The sequence below is a fragment of the Muscardinus avellanarius genome, assembly GCF_963383645.1.
Source record: "Muscardinus avellanarius genome assembly, chromosome: 4".
NCBI classification, from domain to species: Eukaryota; Metazoa; Chordata; class Mammalia; order Rodentia; family Gliridae; genus Muscardinus; species Muscardinus avellanarius.
Genome location: NC_137789.1, coordinates 153,644,085 through 153,663,146, shown reverse-complemented (window position 1 = coordinate 153,663,146; position 19,062 = coordinate 153,644,085). Strand labels below are relative to the sequence as shown.

At 49.8% G+C, this 19,062-nt stretch overlaps 1 protein-coding gene across 1 annotated transcript in view; it reads right to left on the bottom strand.

Moving 5' to 3' along the window:
- Nucleotides 1–19,062, bottom strand: part of LOC308262466 (scavenger receptor cysteine-rich domain-containing protein DMBT1-like) — a gene marked incomplete at both ends in the record, with an annotated part of 99,283 nt that overhangs the window by 37,718 nt on the left and 42,503 nt on the right. Inside the window, 21 exon segments of the mRNA XM_080694876.1 lie at nucleotides 1,245–1,429; nucleotides 2,195–2,403; nucleotides 4,379–4,529; nucleotides 7,219–7,572; nucleotides 9,373–9,402; nucleotides 10,172–10,495; nucleotides 10,679–10,827; nucleotides 11,067–11,171; nucleotides 11,292–11,327; nucleotides 12,275–12,304; nucleotides 12,353–12,425; nucleotides 13,086–13,136; nucleotides 13,319–13,642; nucleotides 14,048–14,055; nucleotides 15,255–15,362; nucleotides 15,481–15,516; nucleotides 16,478–16,507; nucleotides 17,262–17,328; nucleotides 17,511–17,834; nucleotides 18,069–18,132; nucleotides 18,179–18,212. Coding sequence (XP_080551002.1) covers nucleotides 1,245–1,429; nucleotides 2,195–2,403; nucleotides 4,379–4,529; nucleotides 7,219–7,572; nucleotides 9,373–9,402; nucleotides 10,172–10,495; nucleotides 10,679–10,827; nucleotides 11,067–11,171; nucleotides 11,292–11,327; nucleotides 12,275–12,304; nucleotides 12,353–12,425; nucleotides 13,086–13,136; nucleotides 13,319–13,642; nucleotides 14,048–14,055; nucleotides 15,255–15,362; nucleotides 15,481–15,516; nucleotides 16,478–16,507; nucleotides 17,262–17,328; nucleotides 17,511–17,834; nucleotides 18,069–18,132; nucleotides 18,179–18,212 — 2,692 coding nt within the window.

Genomic DNA, 19,062 nt, shown 5'->3' with positions numbered 1-19,062 from the left:
AGAATTACATGGAGACAGCATGTGCCTGATGGCTACTTTTGCCTGGGCTAGATGCCCCGCTGAATTAGCAAGACCTTCCTCCTTACATGCTATCCACTCCCTCTACCACAAGATGGGACAACAGTTGTTGGTGCCCCTTGGAGCTCCTGGTGGCAAGATGAGCATGTCTGGTCGGTCTCTTGACCTGTGGTGCAGCTGGCCAAGTTTGCCTTCCATGGCTCAGGGCTCAGAACAGAATGTTCAACTTCCTTCTCACTGTTGCTGGGGGCCTCAGAGAAGGCAGTCACATATTAGCATAGTGAGAGGGACAGGCTGGTGAGATCGGTGGTGATTGCTTTCTGTTTCAATGGACTGGTGACTACTGCAGCCTGGTGCTTGACACCATCGGAGCCAGAAGCCACAGAGGATCAGAGCTCTAACAGCAGCAGGTCTTGACCTCTGGGGTGGGGGCTTCTCTGGAGGCTCATCTGGACAATTGAGTGGCCATGGCGGCCTTGGAGCCATGTTTTTCCCATCAAATGCACCCCAGGACCAGTTACTACTGTGCCTTTTGCTAAGCCGAGATTTTGTAAGAATGTTGGTGCCCACCACCTCTTGAGAGTATCTTTTCCAGGGATGGGAGCCTTGTATCTGGAGACCTGTGTGATTTTCAAGGAAAAGATGATAATCTGTATCTCTGTCCTCTGTGCTCGGCAGAGTGTCAATGAAAGCGTTAGTAACATCTGCAAGTACCTATGGAACGAGCGAGAAACAGGAGCCAGCGGCTCCTCCATTTGTGCAAACTGGAGGACAGGGCAGGATGCCATAAGTCCAAATGGCCAAGAGTACACATATGAACCCCAAGACGCTCCATGACTGTGCTCCTCCAGCCCCCCCAGCAAGGCAAGCACAGCATGCCATCCCTGCGCAGGATGGAGACTCCCTCTAATCCCAAACGGTATAAGCTTTAAGCCCTATGGAACCTGGAGTGGGCCCTGGGAGCTGCTCTTGTTGTTGCTAATGTGAGCAGTGGCCTACCTGCTGCCTCTCTGCTGGACACAGCTGGAGAGACTGCCTGCTGAGCTTCCTTCTGTCCCTCCTTCCCTCCTACTTGCAAGTAGCTGCAGTTATATCATGGTACCAGAGATTCCATCTCCCTTTACTCTGATTATGTTTTGACTACGCCATAATTATAATTTCTGGATCCCTGGTATTTGGGAAGCATAGTACCTGCCACTGTAAGAAAGCGGGCTCAAGAGGCTTACCTGCTTGATGGTGCCACAGCCTGAGTAGGGAATTGTGAATACCACGTGGCTCCACATTATTTGGGGCTGACACCTGGAGCTCTGGTTCCAGCCAGAAATGCCAAGGTCACTGGCAGAATAGCCCAGAGATTGGAGGTAGCTCCTGCTCACACTGGCTTGCATGTGATTTGATAGACAAAGCAAATCTGATGGACAAGCACAAATAATGTATTCAGTCGATGTCCCCAAGCCCCAAAAGTCCTTTTATGTGCTCTCGTCCCAGCGCACAGGTCAAGACGCAGATAGTGAGCACATGGGCTGCATGTAAAGAGCATACTTCCCTGCAACCCCCAAGAGCCCCATGGCTCAAGTCAGGATTTTAAATAAGTGAAATGTTTTAGTTGCTATTTACCCACAAAGCTAAGTAACTCTACAGCCAAATTGCAGAGATATCATAAATCAAGGTCATTTAGCTAAGGAGAAAGTCAGTGCTTCAAACCTGTACTGCATAAGAGACTTTGGACATCACCTTGCCCAGCTCTTGGCTGATGTATCCATCAGCTCATACAACATCTCAGATTGGAGCCACATGGCCCCTACTGGCTGTGACAAGTCCCATCCTTCTTCAGACAGAAGCTGACACAGGTCTCAGGACATGGCCAGTGTCACACACTCTGGGGCAGTCACAAAGCTTAAAGTGAGGCCGTCCCTTCTGCCTGAGCACTGACTTCTTACTATCTTCTGAAAGAATCTTCTTGAACCTCCTACTTAGTCTCTGCTGACCACCACAAGGCCAATATATGATCCATCCCCAGTGCTGGCCCTTGACCTTATTTTGGGCAACTAGAGTCCCAAGACCCACTGCCCACAGCCCTCTCTGCAGGAACTCAAGCCTTGCTGAGGACAGTGGAGCAACAGAGGCTCTCGGGAACATCCCCACTCCTCACTGAGCACCTCATAAGGGAACTTACTGGTGCTGTCATTGGAGGGGCTGGAGTAGAACTCAGCCTGGAAGCCCCTCCGTGTGATGCTGACGTCGCTGATGAAGCGAACAGACATGAAGTTGGATGAGGAAGTGAAGGAACCCCTGGCTCCATCACACACCCGGGCGATGAGAGGGGAACTGTGGTAGGGGCCGTCAAAAACCTCAATGTAGTCATAGTTGCAGCCACCTTCAAGCCTGCAGAGACAGAGCACACAATTTTATCCCCACTTCATTCCAGAATTTGCTACAGGGGCTTGGATCTCTAGAACAGGAGTTAGAATGTTGTGCTAGAAAACTCTGATGAAGTTTGTCACTGAAAAGAGTAGATTTCCAGCTAGGCATGGTAGCCAGTGTCTATAATCTCAGTACTTAGGAGACTGAGACAGGAGGATCACAGACTTGAGGCCAACCTCAGTAACTTGATATTCTCTCAGCAACCTATAAAGATCCCCATTTAAAACAAAAAATAAAAGAGGCTAGGAGTATATCTCAGATGTAGATGTCTCTGGGTTCAATCGTTAGTACTACACAAAAAGAGTAGATATCCTTCAATCAAGGGTCATCCATATTTCAATAACTGCTATGCTTAGATCTTTGCCCTGTCTCTTGGGGACACACATATGAAATCTACTGCCCATCTCCTGACCATCCTTTATATCATAAAAGGAAACACTCACATCAAAGAGTGCGTGGTAGCCAGGCATGGTGGTGTACAACATTAACCCAGTACTTGGGAGGTTGAAACAGGAGGATCACAAGTTAGAAGACAGCCTAGGCAAGTAGCGAGACTCTCATCAACCCAGTGAGACTCTGTTTCAAAACAAAATAAAATAGGGCTTGGGTGTAGCTTAGAGGTTGAATGCCACTGGGTTCAATCCCCAGTATAACCACCAGAAAAATAAAAGAGTCCGTGGTTCCCCAAGATAATAAAAGAAATGTCCATGAGTTCATAATGAAACAAATAAGTAAATATATAAATATTGGGCTAGTCAAACAACCTCATGAATCTCAAGTTTCTTATTTACAAGGGTGAAATAGCCCTGTCCATGCATATCAAAGGGGCACCAATAAAATAGTGTATGGAAAAGTGCTTTGTGAAAATGTGCTTTATAAAATGTCACCAATGGGGGATGGTGGTTGTTACTGTGAAGCTGGCTACAGAAGCAGTCAGGGACAGCCTTTCCCCTTGAGTTTTTATGAGCTTTATATGTAGCCCTTGTGTGATAGCAGGTAGAATATTCAAGCAAATGTATCTTTTGCAAAAGTCCCAATGAATTACTTAGGCAAGGATATTCAAGGCCACTGTAAACAAATCAAGAGAGAAAACAATTTTGGTCAGCAATGGCTGTTAGAGAAAAAAATGATGGCATCCCCCCATCCAAGATTCCAGAAAGTACTGGTTCTTCTTTGTGGCCAGCTTGGCCATCCCCATACTCCCTATGTTGATGCACTTTGGGCTATGTCTCCCCTGCCTAACACAGTTTTCATTTGTAATCAGATGAGAAACCGACATTGTAACCTCTGCAGTGGAGAGAGGGTTCCCCACTTCTACCTGTCCCCCAGAAACTCACAGGAAGAAAGGAGGGAGAAGCAAGAGAAGGGCTCCATGAAATAGGTATCTTCATGTGCATTTATGTCTACACAAGTTTTTTACCCCCATTATGATGTATAAATACAACGCACTAATAAAAAATATATATTAAAAAAGCAAAAAACAAAAAAAGAAATAGGTACCTTCATTAATGGGATTACTCAAGTTATTACTCCTTAGAATATCATTATACCTAACAACAATTCCTCCCTCCCATCGGGTATCATTTTTTCAATACTTTTACATACCTTCCTAGTAATCAGTGAGGTAAGGAAAGCAGGTATATTAGCCCCTCTTTGGACTGAGGCTTGGGAAAGTTGAGTGACTTCTCATGGTCATAGAGAAAATTAGTGACAGACCTCAGACTTTGTAGCAGATCTCTCGGTCACTTTAGGGCTCTTGTCCCCAACTGACCACCCCTCCCTTGGGGTACTGCTGTGCTAGGTCAAAAATTGAGCCCATAATAAAACAAAAACATGACCTGAACAGACATCTCTCCTGAATATCTAAGTCACTTGTCTTCTCTTTCTAAATGTCTGTGGGATCCCCAGTGCATGCACTTTGCACCCACACACTCACTGGACATCTGAGAAGACGACAGTCACACGGTAGTTGTTTTGGACCTCAATGTCCCACACACATCTGGCATTGTTTGGATAGTTCCCAGGATAGAACGGGCTGGAAAAGACCCCTGATGATTGGGACAGGAAGCCTCCGCACGAGTAGTTTGCTGTCAGGACAAGATGGAAATGCCAATGACCTTCAGAACACATGGCAAAACACAGCATCCACGGCAGGAAGCCAACAAGAGGTGGCCTAGACCCAGACTGCCCACTGAGAGCCAGGGAAGCCATCTCCTCCTCACCCTCCACAGTGTCACTGAGGGAAAGGAAGGGAAGGGGTGTTTTTAGGCATCTCTGCCACAGATCTGTCAGGTTGCTTAGAACTTACCAGTTGGGTTGATGATGATGGAGCCAGTACCTGTTGACAAAGAGAGAAGATTGCCGTCAGTTTTCCGGCATCTTGGACACAGTGTTAAGGTGTTGAGAGCTGGCTTGTCACTGTGCCAACCATGGGTTTGCAGCAAGGGGCTGGACAGTGGCTTGCTCTCAAAGACCTCACAGTTGGAAGGAGCCTCATGGACTGAGGCTGGGGTGGAGGAAAGCCCAGGAAGGGCAGGAGCTAGAGGTTTGGCTCCTGACCCAGCCCAAGTACAGAATAAAGGGCAGGTGACCAGGGCTGCTGGTCCAGAGGAAGGAAATGATGTTTCAAGCAGAGAGAATGCATGTGTGAAGGACCTGGGTATGAGATTTTGAGATTTCTCTATAAAAATATTCCTCATCCCAGAATCATTTATAATGGAATATAAGCCACTTAAAGGCCCAGGGACTAGGGATCAGTTAAATAATTCATGGCATAGCTGGATCACAGAATGCAATGTAGACCTTTACGATGATAGTGAAAGATTTTGTTTTATGTGGGTCTGGGGGTGGAACCCAGGGGCATTCGGCCTCCGAGCTACACCACCCGCCCTATTTTTTATTCCTTATTTTGAAACCGGGTCTCACTGAGTTGCAGAGGGCCTCACTAAGTAGCTGAGGCTGTCCGCGAACCGCGATCCTCCTGCCTCAGCCTACCGAATGCTGGGATGACAAGCGTGCACCACCACGCCTGGCTCTGAGGAAAGATTTAATGGTATAAAAAGTAGCCGTGTCGCTTTAAGAACAATGGAAAGCTTTTAAAACATCCACATTGTGAAATTATATGAAAATCATGATCACTTGTGAAATTATAATTTTTATCTCCAAAGCTATAAAAAGCTTTGAAAATACTTCAAGAAATAAAATTCTTAGAGGGAAATTCACCAAGTGATGTGTGCATGTATGTTTATATCACTTTGAATTTCACTGTGACGTATAATTACAGTGCACCAATAAAAGTATAACAAATAAATAAAATTCTAAGTCTATTCTTCTACCTGAGGGCAGGCTACCTCTAGCCCTTGTTATTTTTTATTTTGAAAAAGGACCTCACTACATTTCCGAAGCTAGTTTTGAACCTGTGATCCTCCTGTCTCAGCCTCCCAAGTACTGGGATTACAGGTGTGTCCCACCGTGCCTGGCAAGTCTATTCTTCTAGAATACTTATCTCAGTGATTTAAATGAGGAAAAAGCAGAATACCTCAATAAGAAGGCATCCTCTTTGGAGGGAAGATGTGAAGGATATATGTGCCCACTAGGTAGAGTGTAGGTGGTGCAAACAGACTGAGGTAGGGTATGGAGGGGGGCAGCTTTACAGTTGCCCAAGCTTAGGAGCCCAGGTCCTACAGTAGGTGGAAACATGATACTTACTACCAGAGGTTGTGGTTCTTGGGTGCCACCAGTCTAGAAAGAGAATAAAACTCTTTTAGGATTTTACTAGATTAATTCCGTGGTCACTAGCTTGACAGACCAAACTAAATTCTTTCCCTTACTAAAAAGGACTTCTTTGAGCCTTGACCATTCCAGGTGACACTGTCAAAGGCCGATACGAGCTAGAGTGTTACTGCTTTTCAACGTGTTTGGCACAGAATTTTCAGTGTGGCACAAAGAGCACTCTGAAGACTGCTTCATCAAAGGGAAGGGAGGGATTTGTTGTTGTTGTTGTTGTTTACCACATATGCAGGGTCATGTTCCTAAAATGAAGGCCACGATCCCCAACTGGCTAATTTAGACAGCTATTTCTATCTGAAGTGATCCAAGGTCTAAGGCGTCCTTCTACCACCAATGGCTCTGAACAAGAGCTAACAAGGGTAGTAGCAGGGGCCAGCAGGACTCTCCAGAGCTGAGACAAATATGAGAGAAAGGGGACTGAGAACTAACAATTCTGGAATCCTCAGAAAGCACTGGCTCCCGAGAAGCTGGCCGGGCTCCTCCAGAAACAAGAGAGGACGGATATTCCAGAGGGGGATATTTTAGGTTGGATTGCACTGGACTCACCTGTTGTATTAGGACCTGGTGTAGTAGATGCATCTGCAAGAAAGAAGAAAACACAAATCAGGTAAGTGTCCAGACGTGTTAAAACTAGTCGCTCGGGATAATAAGCAGAAATGCTGGATGCCGTCTCCCTTCTCATCCTTTAGGAATGCCCCCAAAGAGGCATCTAGGAGAGCTGAGTCTTGGATACAAACCCTAACCCTAACCCTAACCCTACAGAACACAGTGTTGGGGAGTTAGCTTATCCTTACAACCTTAAAGTAGACCCAGTCCTCTAAGGGAACAACCTAAAGAAAAGCTCAGTATATCCACCAAGTTCAGAGACACCAGTGATATTTGCCTATTGATAGGGTTTCCCTGCGCAGGTATCGGGAACGCCCATCTCACAGAGAAGCTCAGGGCAAGAGGAGCCCAGGCAGAGCCGCCTTGCTCAAGGAATATCACACACTAAAATGGAGGTCCATCGTATGTCACCTGAGCAGATGACGCCGGCATCCTCATGGTGGCCACAGTTGTGGACGAGCCAGCCTCGGTGGGGGCAGTTCCACAGGTAGGACTCACTTCCTGAGCACGCCACGTCATCCAGGACAATCGATCCCGAGCCCTGACCAAAGGTGGCACTTCCTGGGGCTGACACCGCCCAGCCGCAGCCCAGCTGCCTGCACACCACGTTGGCATCGTTGGTGTCCCAGAAGTCATCGCACACAGTGCCCCAGGATCCCTGGTACAGGACCTCCACGCGGCCCTGGCACCGGTCCCCACCGTTCACCAGCCTCAGGGCCAAACCGGAATCGGTTCCTAAAGGGGAACATCACTGGGCATTAGGGAAAAGCTAATCAAAATCGCAACATAATACCACCTCGCTGCCTTCAGGATGCCAGAATGAAAAAGGTAAGTCGTAACAAGCACTGTGGGGGAAGAGGGAAGATGAGAACCCCCTGGACACTGCTGGTAGAAATGCAGAATGCTCCTACTGGTAGAAAACAGTCCAATGTTTCCACAAGTTACACATCAAATTAATATATGACCTGAACAACCCACTCCCACATAGAGACCCAAAAGGACTGGGAACAAGTACCAAGCAAAGAGTTGTGCTGCCGGATCACGGCAGTGCTGTTCACGACAGCCAAGAGGTAGAAACAACCCCTACGTCCACCATCAGGTAAGTGGATGAACAGGACGTGGCGCATAGGCAAAAGTGAATGGTATTTAGCAATAAAAAAGTGATATGCACAAAATGTTAAAAGGCCAGTGAGCCTTGAAAACATGCTAAATGAAATAACTCAGAAAGGGAGGCAATGGTTCCATCTACATGAAACGTTCAAAACAGGCAAATCATGGACACTCAGAGCAAAGCGGTGGCTTCCAGAGGCTGGGGGAGGGGATGAGGACGGGGCTGGTTAGCAGGTATGTGGTTTTGGCTTACACAAAAAAGCCAACTTGATAGTGAAACCCACATACAGAAAGAGTGGGCATAAGAAAATCTTAGAGGAACAAACTTCTAGATCCAGCTGTACCTCAAGAATCAACTTCCTACAAATGTTAGCCAACACACTCTTTGTAGCTAAGAGCTTGAGTTGGGCTCCTGTCACTTCCCACATGAACCCCCTTTATAGTAGAGTACACTACTGGTGGGTGAAGGGCACCCTTCAATTGGATGGGGGATTGAGCAGCTAGTGACGTCATGCAATAGCCAGGACTTCCCCCAGACCTGCAGAGTCGAGTCAATGGATGCTGATACTGTGACTTAAAGATGCTCACCATAGGAAGTTGTTGGATGCCACCAGTCTGCAGAGAAAAAAACAAAACCATCTTAGAAGGAAACAGTATGGAGTCAAGATTGGGCTTAATCCAAAGATACTTACCATGGGGAGGACTTGTCGGATGCCACCAATCTGGAGAAAGAAACAAAGACAGATTAAAATGATATGTTTAGGCAAGAGAGGGTCTAGGGACCTGTCGCTGGGATCAGGGACTGGTGAGTCAGGGAAGCACTATGGATGGGGGAAAGAAGCTTTCCTAGAGAGCCTGCAATGAGCAAGTCCATGCCCTGGAATGTCTACTATAATACTAATGAGGTGGCCCATCTCCAAAAGGAAACTACAATTCTCTTCTTAATGATGGTTCTTTATTAAGAGAATCATCACTCAGATGCCAGGCCCGATTGGTATACATCTGTAATCTCAGTACTTGGGAGGCTTAGACAAGAGGATCACGTGTTTGAGGCCAGCCTTCACAACTTAGCAAGACCCTTTTTCAAAATAAAAAATACAACAGAGCTGGAGTATAGCTCAGAGGTAGAATATACCTGAGTTTAATCCCCAATGCTAAAAAAAAAAAATCACTCACTCCATGCCTGAGGTATATGATATGAAAAATCTCTTGTTAACCCCTCCCACATAACTCTTGACCAGACAAGCTTTTCAGTAGAAACGGCCCAGGTCAGAGCTTCCTATTGCCATCCAAAACACCAGGTGGCTACTGTTTAGCAACCCAGTTCAGAAGCCAGAATTTTCTTATTCCACCAAGCTACCACCTGAAGCTATACGGGGAGAAAGGACAGAGGGGTCACCCGGAAGTCAAGGCAGCAGGGCTCACCTGGTGTGGGTGTGGTCTGCAGCTGGGCACCTGTGAAAACGAGAGGGTCAGATCAGATGCTCTGCACAAAAGGTGGCAAAACTGGGGGACACAGGTGGAAGCCACTGAGCATGTCAGGCACTGAGTCCTGTTGGTCCCGTGCCTGGAAGTGGGAGTTGTTGACTGCCTGCACTGCCAGAAAGATGTTCCTCTTGAGGGACCCAGGCCGAGTCTGCCCTCTCTGCCTATTATCAAGGTGAGAACCTGTCTGGATGTGGCCATTGATTTGAACCACCTTCTCCCTCCACCTTGCATTTTTCAGTTGTCCACTGACTCACCTAAAAAGAGGCCCCACAAACCCAAACTAGCCACACACACGCGTGCATATCTACAGTCTTAGCCCGTGAGCCTCCACATAGAGAGTCCCGTATTGGAGGACTCGGCTAAAGACTACCCTTTGCTAAAATAGCATTTTACTTTGGGCTCTGATGAGTGAGCTGGTTGCTCTTCCAACTCTAAGCTGTGTCCCCTCCTCCAAATTGCCACCTGGGGGAAGAGAGCCCTGGGAGGCTGGGGCTTGTTTTTTTTTTTTTTTTTTTTTTTCAGCAAGTGCTTAATTCCACATTGGCTAATTTCCTCCTAGGCCAGCTTGACAAGGAACAACATTATAGACCAAAGCTGGTTCTTAGCAAAAAACTAAGGAGACTTCAAGGAAATGAGAAAAATACAAAACCATTCAGGGAGAAGTTCAAAATGAGAAGAGCATTTTTTCCAGAGTGAAGTCCCACCAGAGAGGAGGCCGAGGCGCTGGGTGGCTCACCTGAGCAGATGACCCCAGCATCCTCCTGGTGTCCACACTTGTGGGACAGCCAGCCTCGGTGGGGACAGCTCCACAGGTATAATTCATGACCTGAGCACGCCACATCGTCCAGGACAATCGGCCCTGAGCCCGGACCAAAGCGGCCACCTCCTGGGGCCGACACTGCCCAGCCGCAGCTCAGCTGCCTGCACACCACATTGGCATCATTGGTGTCCCAGTTGTCGTCGCACACGGTGCCCCAGGATCCCTGGTACAGGACCTCCACGCGGCCCTGGCACCGGTGCCCGCCATTCACCAGCCTCAGGGCCAATGCAGAGTCACTTCCTAAACAGGATGCAATGATTACTCATTTAATTCCATTTTCTTTTGTCCATGGTCAACGAGCTAGAGATCACACTGACCCTCCCCTCTCCGACTCTTAGATATTCTCTTCTCAGTTAGAAAGCCCCTGCCACTCCTCCTGCTGATATCCCCGTCCCTTCTACACCATAGCTAAGACTCTGGCACTTGGACTCAGAGCCCTTTCCACAAGGAGCCTCTGGGACACAGTTCTGCCTCTTGGAGAAAAGGCACAAATGAGCACCATTCCTATCTCCTCAACATACTCGATAGCTAGATAGCACATCTGCAAAATGAGGTTCTCGGCTCCCTCAATGCTACAAATTGGAAGGTGACCTGGTAGGCAAGGCTCCAGGAGGAGTCCTCAAATTCACATGGCAGGAGCTATAGCCCAAGATGCAGACGCGGCAGCCTGAGGGTCAGCGTGAACACATAGTGCTCACCTGCACCACGGCCGTCAGGCCCTGCCTTCACCAGTCACCTGAGTGTCAAAAGCATGGCCTCAGCACAGGAATGAGGTCCCGGGGCTGACGACCCTTTCAGGGTTGGTACTGACACTTGGATGAGGATGTCCCTGAGCTCCTGGATCAGGATGCCCTGGAGACAGTAACCACCCATCACCCCACGCCAGGCCAGGGACTTGGCCTCCAAGCCATCTGCTCTTCTCCAACCCACAGGACACAGAAAAGGCAGAGACCCCTTCACCTCAGCCATCATTTGCAACGCCAACCTGATAGAGAGGGAGAGAGGGAGCCCCGGGGATGATGGAGAGCATCATTACCTGTTGGTAGAGGAGTGGTCGTGGAAGGCCAGACATCTACAAATACAATAAGGACACAGAATAAAATTAGGCTTTTCGCCTCAAGCCTCCCTCGTGACACAGTCCCCTACGGATCCCGCCTGGTTCTGCCCTGGTGTCTGCGTACGGCTTCTGCTCGTGATCACACTGACCTCATCTTCTCTCTCAATCTGCTCATCTACACAACCTCTGTCTTCTCTGCTGACCCATGCACCAACTGGAAGGTCTGAAATGTCACCTACACTCTGATACCAGGGGCCAAATGGTGATGGTGAGCAGGGTGTGGACCAGGGAGAATTGAATTTGCTGAGATGGAGAGCCACCAGGGCAGCCACTGTCTCCCTCAACATACCCTACAAAACAGCTGTTTCTTCTCCAAGCAAACCACAGATTTCATTTTTCCAGAGCGAGGGACAAAGGCATCTAGCTTATACCAGCTTTGCCATCAGCAAAAGGTCAGAGCCTAGTACTTGGGAGGTTGAGACTGAAGGATTGCAGTTTCAAGAGTCTCTGCAACATGGTGAGAGAGCTCTGCCACCTGGTAAAACCCTGTTTCTAAAAAAACTGTTAAAGGGATGTGTTTGTAGTTCAGAGGAAGAATGTCCCAGGAATGAATCAAAGAAGAAAAAAAAGCCAATGAACTCACATAGGATTAAACTCAAAAACAGAAAATCCATGTGAATCTTAAATAAGAAAGGGACAACGTTCATTGGCATGTTGGCATAGAGCTATTTTTCTAAAGCTGCATGCATAACCAGCTAGGACACTGTCCAGCTCTTAGTGCAAACCAAGACAGCTGGAGGACAGGTGAGCACCACTGAACAGTCAAGTCCAGGCAGGAACTTCCCTGCTGGGGTAACACACAGAGGGAAGAATGTGCCCCACAGTATGTAAGAGAGAAGAAGCCGGTTCTGGAGAGCGGGCAGTAGAGCAGAGACATCAGAAGGCGAGATGCCTGGACTCACCTGGGGTGGAAGTGGATGGAGGCTGGGCAGCTGTGAGAGAGAGAAGGGAGGTTAGACACAAAGCACACAGGTGCCCACCGGGAACCACAGCAGTCGGGCCCTTGCAGCCTTGACAGGTAGAGCTGCGACTTGCTTGTACCCAGAGTGCATGCTGCCAGGGGGAGTGGGGATTCTGTGCTCTCTCAGGGAACTCTGCCCTGCACTCTGCCACAACACCTGTGCCTCTGCACCTGGAGCTCACTGTCCAGTAGTAATAAGGCCGTGGCCAGGAATTGGCCACAATCGCCCTTGCATTAACACTCAGGAAAGCAGCCAATGAGCCATCCTGAGCAATGAGCTGATGAAGACCCTGTTGATCCATCATCAGGTGGGGGTAACTCTAAGGTCCAACCTGAATCCTAGGGGTCCTCCCTGTTGCAGTGCCCCAGCACCCTTCTCCCCAATGGGCTCATTATACATAATGGATCCCTCCCTGTCATCCCACAAACTTCATGCCATGGCCCTCAATCTCTGTGATCATAGTAAGTCATGGACTATTGAATCCAGAGACTAAGCAGATAGACTGAAATCCCCAAACAACTTCGGCAGCAAGACCAGGGGAGGATGTGCAGCCAGGGAGCACGTCCACAAGTGCTGCCCCAGAAAAGAGCACTTAGGGTCCAGTGGGTGTGGAAGCTGGGAGTATATGCTGCAGCAGTATAAAGAGCCCATTGCTTCTAGCTGCAGGATGCTCTATCCTGAACCTAAACACCACTACCTGTCCCTTTCAAATCAACAGCACGTCAACACCTGCACCACAGTGTACACTGACCCTGCAGCTTCTTCCACTGGAGGTCTAATGTCACCTCCATGGTCAGTGGCCCTGAGGAAATGTCAGGGCTCCTGAGCAAGCAGGAGAGGCTGCAAAGGGGACCCTGAGTGACATCGGTGTTTTCTCTGAAAATTCAGTAGCCCTCAATGAGGCCCCATGGCAACTGGTGCCAGAATGGAGTCCTGAGTGTAGGAGCAGGTGTCTGACTGCAGCTCAGCCAAGAAGGAACCCACCTGAGCAGATGACTCCGGCGTCCTCATGGTGCCCGCAGTTATGGGAGAGCCAGCCTCGGTGGGGGCAGTTCCACAGGTAGGACTCACTTCCTGAGCACGCCACGTCATCCAGGACAATCGATCCTGAGCCCTGACCAAAGGTGGCACTTCCTGGGGCCGACACCGCCCAGCCGCAGCCCAGCTGCCTGCACACCACGTTGGCATCGTTGGTGTCCCAGCTGTCGTCGCACACGGTGCCCCAGGATCCCTGGTACAGGACCTCCACGCGGCCCTGGCACCGGTCCCCACCGTTCACCAGCCTCAGGGCCAAACCAGAGTCGCTTCCTAAAGGAAACAATGATTGCTCATTTAATTCCTTTAAGATGATCAACATGCCAGAGATCAGACTGGCCCTCCCCCTCTCCCAGTGATGGATGTTCTCTTCTCATTTAGAAAGCTTCTGCCTCTCCTTCTGCTGAACGTGACATCCCTGTCCCCCCAGCCTCTGGCACTTGGACCTGCAGGTGACTGGCAGGAGGGAGTGAGCAGAGCAGAGTCAGCTTACAGGTTCCAAAGCACCAGATTTTCCCAGCTCCCTCCCATGGCAGGTCAGTGCTAGAGCCTCTTCCAGATGCACATTTGTCCTGGCACAATCAGGTGCTCAGTGTTAGAGAGAAGCAGAGCCATCCCCACCTATAACTCGGGGGAGTCATTTGCAGCCATGCGCCTACACCACACATGGCCACACACCCACACAGCTGTAGGTAAAAAATGAAAATGGGTGCCCTGATGGGAGACAGAACAACAGGGATGCAAGAATGAGCCTCCTTATCAGAGACAGGAGACGTCACCTGGTCCCTGAAGAGCCCTTCACCATCCGCTCAGGTAGAAAAGGCCGAAGCGCACATGATACACACTGGCTGAGCACAAAGCTGGGCGCTCTCACTCCTCGCTGCAGAGTGGGCTGCTGTGCTCACTGGCTGTCTGCATTCATGTCACACCACGGAAATCCAAGCTTTGTCATCGCTGTCACCTGGACAGGCTGAGGCTAACGTCTCAAGGGGGTCAAGGTACAGGTCCCCCAAGAGTTTAAACCAGACAAATGTCGGCACAGCCATTGCCCTGACCCAACCTCATACTGCTAAGGCACAGCGCCTCAGGAAAGAAGTGATGCAGAAGATGCCAGAATCGTGTTGGGCTCAGAGCATGTGGTTCCCCTACATAGTACCATCTAGCAATATGACACTGTCGGCAAACCTAGGGCTTAGCCATTGCTGGAGGAATGCTGGAGAGAGGCAGAGCCCTTTCCACAGGGAGCCCCTGGGACACAGTTCTGCCTCTTGGAGAAAAGGCTCCAATGAGCACCATTCCTACCTCCTCATCCCACTCCACACTCCAGCTGCTGTGCAGACAATGCAGGACAGCAACTGTCTGTACATCCTACTGTACAGACGACATTCATACATCCTACTGTACAGACCACATTCAAGGGAAAATATGTATAACAAAACAAAGAAATATCCAAAAGGAAGACAAAACATGGTGTATCAAATTGGCAAGGCACCTCTGCGTAGAGGCTTTCTATGGCATTTTACACATCAAGACAAGATGCACACCAACCTGAAGTCACATGGGAACAGAAAACCATGCCCAGCAATACAGAAACTGGCTAGTTAGATTTCACATCTGCAAAATGAGGTTCTCGGCTCCCTCAAATGCTACAAATTGGAAGGTGACCTGGTAGGCAAGGCTCCAGAAGGAGTCCTCAAATTCACATGGCAGGAGCTATAGCCCAAGATGCAGACGCGGCAGCCTGAGGGTCAGCGTGAACACACAGTGCTCACCTGCACCACGGCCATCAGGCCCTGCCTTCACCAGTCACCTGAGTGTCAAAAGCATGGCCTCAGCACAGGAATGAGGTCCCGGGGCTGACGACCCTTTCAGGGTTGGTACTGACACTTGGATGAGGATGTCCCTGAGCTCCTGGATCAGGATGCCCTGGAGACAGTAACCACCCATCACCCCACGCCAGGCCAGGGACTTGGCCTCCAAGCCATCTGCTCTTCTCCAACCCACAGGACACAGAAAAGGCAGAGACCCCTTCACCTCAGCCATCATTTGCAACGCCAGACCTGATAGAGAGGGAGAGAGGGAGCCCCGGGGATGACGGAGAGCATCATTACCTGTTGGTAGAGGAGTGGTCGTGGAAGGCCAGACATCTACAAATACAATAAGGACACAGAATAAAATTAGGCTTTTCGCCTCAAGCCTCCCTCGTGACACAGTCCCCTACGGATCCCGCCTGGTTCTGCCCTGGTGTCTGCGTACGGCTTCTGCTCGTGATCACACTGACCTCATCTTCTCTCTCCATCTGCTAATCTACACAACCTCTGTCTTCTCCTCTGCTGACCCATACACCAACTGGAAGGTCTGAAATGTCACCTACACTCTGATACCAGGGGCCAAATGGTGATGGTGAGCAGGGTGTGGACCAGGGAGAATTGAATTTGCTGAGATGGAGAGCCACCAGGGCAGCCACTGTCTCCCTCAACATACCCTACAAAACAGCGCACTCTTCTCCAAGCAAACCACAGATTTCATTTTTGCAGAGCGAGGGACAAAGGCATCTGGCTTATACCAGCTTTGCCATCAGCAAAAGGTCAGAGCCTAGTACTTGGGAGGTTGAGACGGAAGGATTGCAGTTTCAAGAGTCTCTGCAACATGGTGAGAGACCTCTGCCACCTGGTAAAACCCTGTTTCTAAAGAAAAATAAAAAAAACCCGAGGGATGAGTTTGTAGTTCGGAGAAAGAATGCCCCAGGGATGAATCAAAGTAGAAAAAAAAAGCCAATGAACTCACATAGGATTAAATTCAAAAACAGAAAGTCCATGTGAATCTTAAATAAGAAAGGGCCAACGTTCATTGGCATGTTGGCATAGAGCTTTTTTTCTAAAGCTGCATGCATAACCAGCTAGGACACTGTCCAGCTCTTTAGTGCAAACCCAGACAACTGAAGGACAGGAAAAAACCTTATGAACAGTCAAGTCCAGGCAGGAACTTCCCTGCTGGGGTAACACACAGAGGGAAGAATGTGCCCCACAGTATGTAAGAGAGAAGAAGCCGGTTCTGGAGAGCGGGCAGTAGAGCAGAGACATCAGAAGGCGAGATGCCTGGACTCACCTGGGGTGGAAGTGGATGGAGGCTGGGCAGCTGTGAGAGAGAGAAGGGAGGTTAGACACAAAGCACACAGGTGCCCACCGGGAACCACAGCAGTCGGACCCTTGCAGTCTTGACAGGCAGAGCTGCGACTTGCTTGTACCCAGAATGCATGCTGCCAGAGGGAGTGGGGATCCTCTGCTCTCTCAGGGAACTCTGCCCTGCACTCCGCCACAACACCTGTGCCTCTGGACCAGGGGCTCACTGTCCAGTAGTAATAAGGCCGTGGCCACACTAGCCCTTGCATTAACACTCAGGAAAGCAGCCGATGAGCCATCCTGAGCAATGAGCTGATGAAGACCCTGTTGATCCATCATCAGGTGGGGGTAACTCTAAGGTCCAACCTGAATCCTAGGGGTCCTCCCTGTTGCAGTGCCCCAGCACCCTTCTCCCCAATGGGCTCATTATACATAATGGATCCCTCCCTGTCATCCCACAAACTTCATGCCATGGCCCTCAATCTCTGTGATCATAGTAAGTCATGGACTATTGAATCCAGAGACTAAGCAGATAGACTGAAATCCCCAAACAACTTCGGCAGCAAGACCAGGGGAGGATGTGCAGCCAGGGAGCACGTCCACAAGTGCTGCCCCAGAAAAGAGCACTTAGGGTCCAGTGGGTGTGGAAGCTGGGAGTATATGCTGCAGCAGTATAAAGAGCCCATTGCTTCTAGCTGCAGGATGCTCTATCCTGAACCTAAACACCACTACCTGTCCCTTTCAAATCAACAGCACGTCAACACCTGCACCACAGTGTACACTGACCCTGCAGCTTCTTCCACTGGAGGTCTAATGTCACCTCCATGGTCAGTGGCCCTGAGGAAATGTCAGGGCTCCTGAGCAAGCAGGAGAGGCTGCAAAGGGGACCCTGAGTGACATCGGTGTTTTCTCTGAAAATTCAGTAGCCCTCAATGAGGCCCCATGGCAACTGGTGCCAGAATGGAGTCCTGAGTGTAGGAGCAGGTGTCTGACTGCAGCTCAGCCAAGAAGGAACCCACCTGAGCAGATGACTCCGGCGTCCTCATGGTGCCCGCAGTTATGGGAGAGCCAGCCTCGGTGGGGGCAGTTCCACAGGTAGGACTCACTTCCTGAGCACGCCACGTCATCCAGGACAATCGATCCTGAGCCCTGACCAAAGGTGGCACTTCCTGGGGCCGACACCGCCCAGCCGCAGCCCAGCTGCCTGCACACCACGTTGGCATCGTTGGTGTCCCAGCTGTCGTCGCACACGGTGCCCCAGGATCCCTGGTACAGGACCTCCACGCGGCCCTGGCACCGGTCCCCACCGTTCACCAGCCTCAGGGCCAAACCAGAGTCGCTTCCTAAAGGAAACAATGATTGCTCATTTAATTCCTTTAAGATGATCAACATGCCAGAGATCAGACTGGCCCTCCCCCTCTCCCAGTGATGGATGTTCTCTTCTCATTTAGAAAGCTCCTGCTTCTCCTTCTTCTGAACGTGACATCCCTGTCCCCCTAGCCTCTGGCACTTGGACCTGCAGGTGACTGTCAGGAGGGAGTGAGCAGAGCAGAGTCCGCTTACGGGTTCCAAAGCACCAGATTTTCCCAGCTCCCTCCCATGGCAGGTCAGTTCTAGAGCCTCTTCCAGATGTACTTTATCCTGGCACAATCAGGTGCTCAGAGCTAGAGAAGCAGAGCCATCCTACCTCTAACTCAGGGGAGTCATTTGCAGCCATGCACCTACACCACAAAAGGCCAACACAGCAGTAGGTAAAAAGTGAAAATGGGTGCCCTGATGGGAGACAGAACAACAGGGATGCAAGAATGAGCCTCCTTATCAGAGACAGGAGACGTCACCTGGTCCCTGAAGAGCCCTTCACCAGCTGCTCAGGTAGAAACGTGCGAAGCGCACATGACACACACTGGCTGAGCACAAAGCTGGGCACTCTCACTCCTCGCTGCAGAGTGGGCTCCTGTGCTCACCGGCTGTCTGCATTCATGTCACACCACGGAAATCCAAGCTTTGTCATCGCTGTCACCTGGACAGGCTGAGGCTAACGTCTCAAGGGGGTCAAGGTACAGGTCCCCCAAGAGTTTAAACCAGACAAATGTCGGCACAGCCATTGCCCTGACCCAACCTCATACTGCTAAGGCACAGCGCCTCAGGAAAGAAGTGATGCAGAAGATGCCAGAATCGTGTTGGGCTCAGAGCATGTGGTTCCCCTACATAGTACCATCTAGCAATATGACACTGTCGGCAAACCTAGGGCTTAGCCATTGCTGGAGGAATGCTGGAGAGAGGCAGAGCCCTTTCCACAGGGAGCCCCTGGGACACAGTTCTGCCTCTTGGAGAAAAGGCTCCAATGAGCACCATTCCTACCTCCTCATCCCACTCCACACTCCAGCTGCTGTGCAGACAATGCAGGACAGCAACCGTCTGTACATCCTACTGTACAGACCACATTCAAGGAAAAAAAAATGTATAACAAAACAAAGAAATATCCAAAAGGAAGACAAAACATGGTGTATCAAATTGGCAAGGCACCTCTGCGTAGAGGCTTTCTATGCCATTTTACACATCAAGACAAGA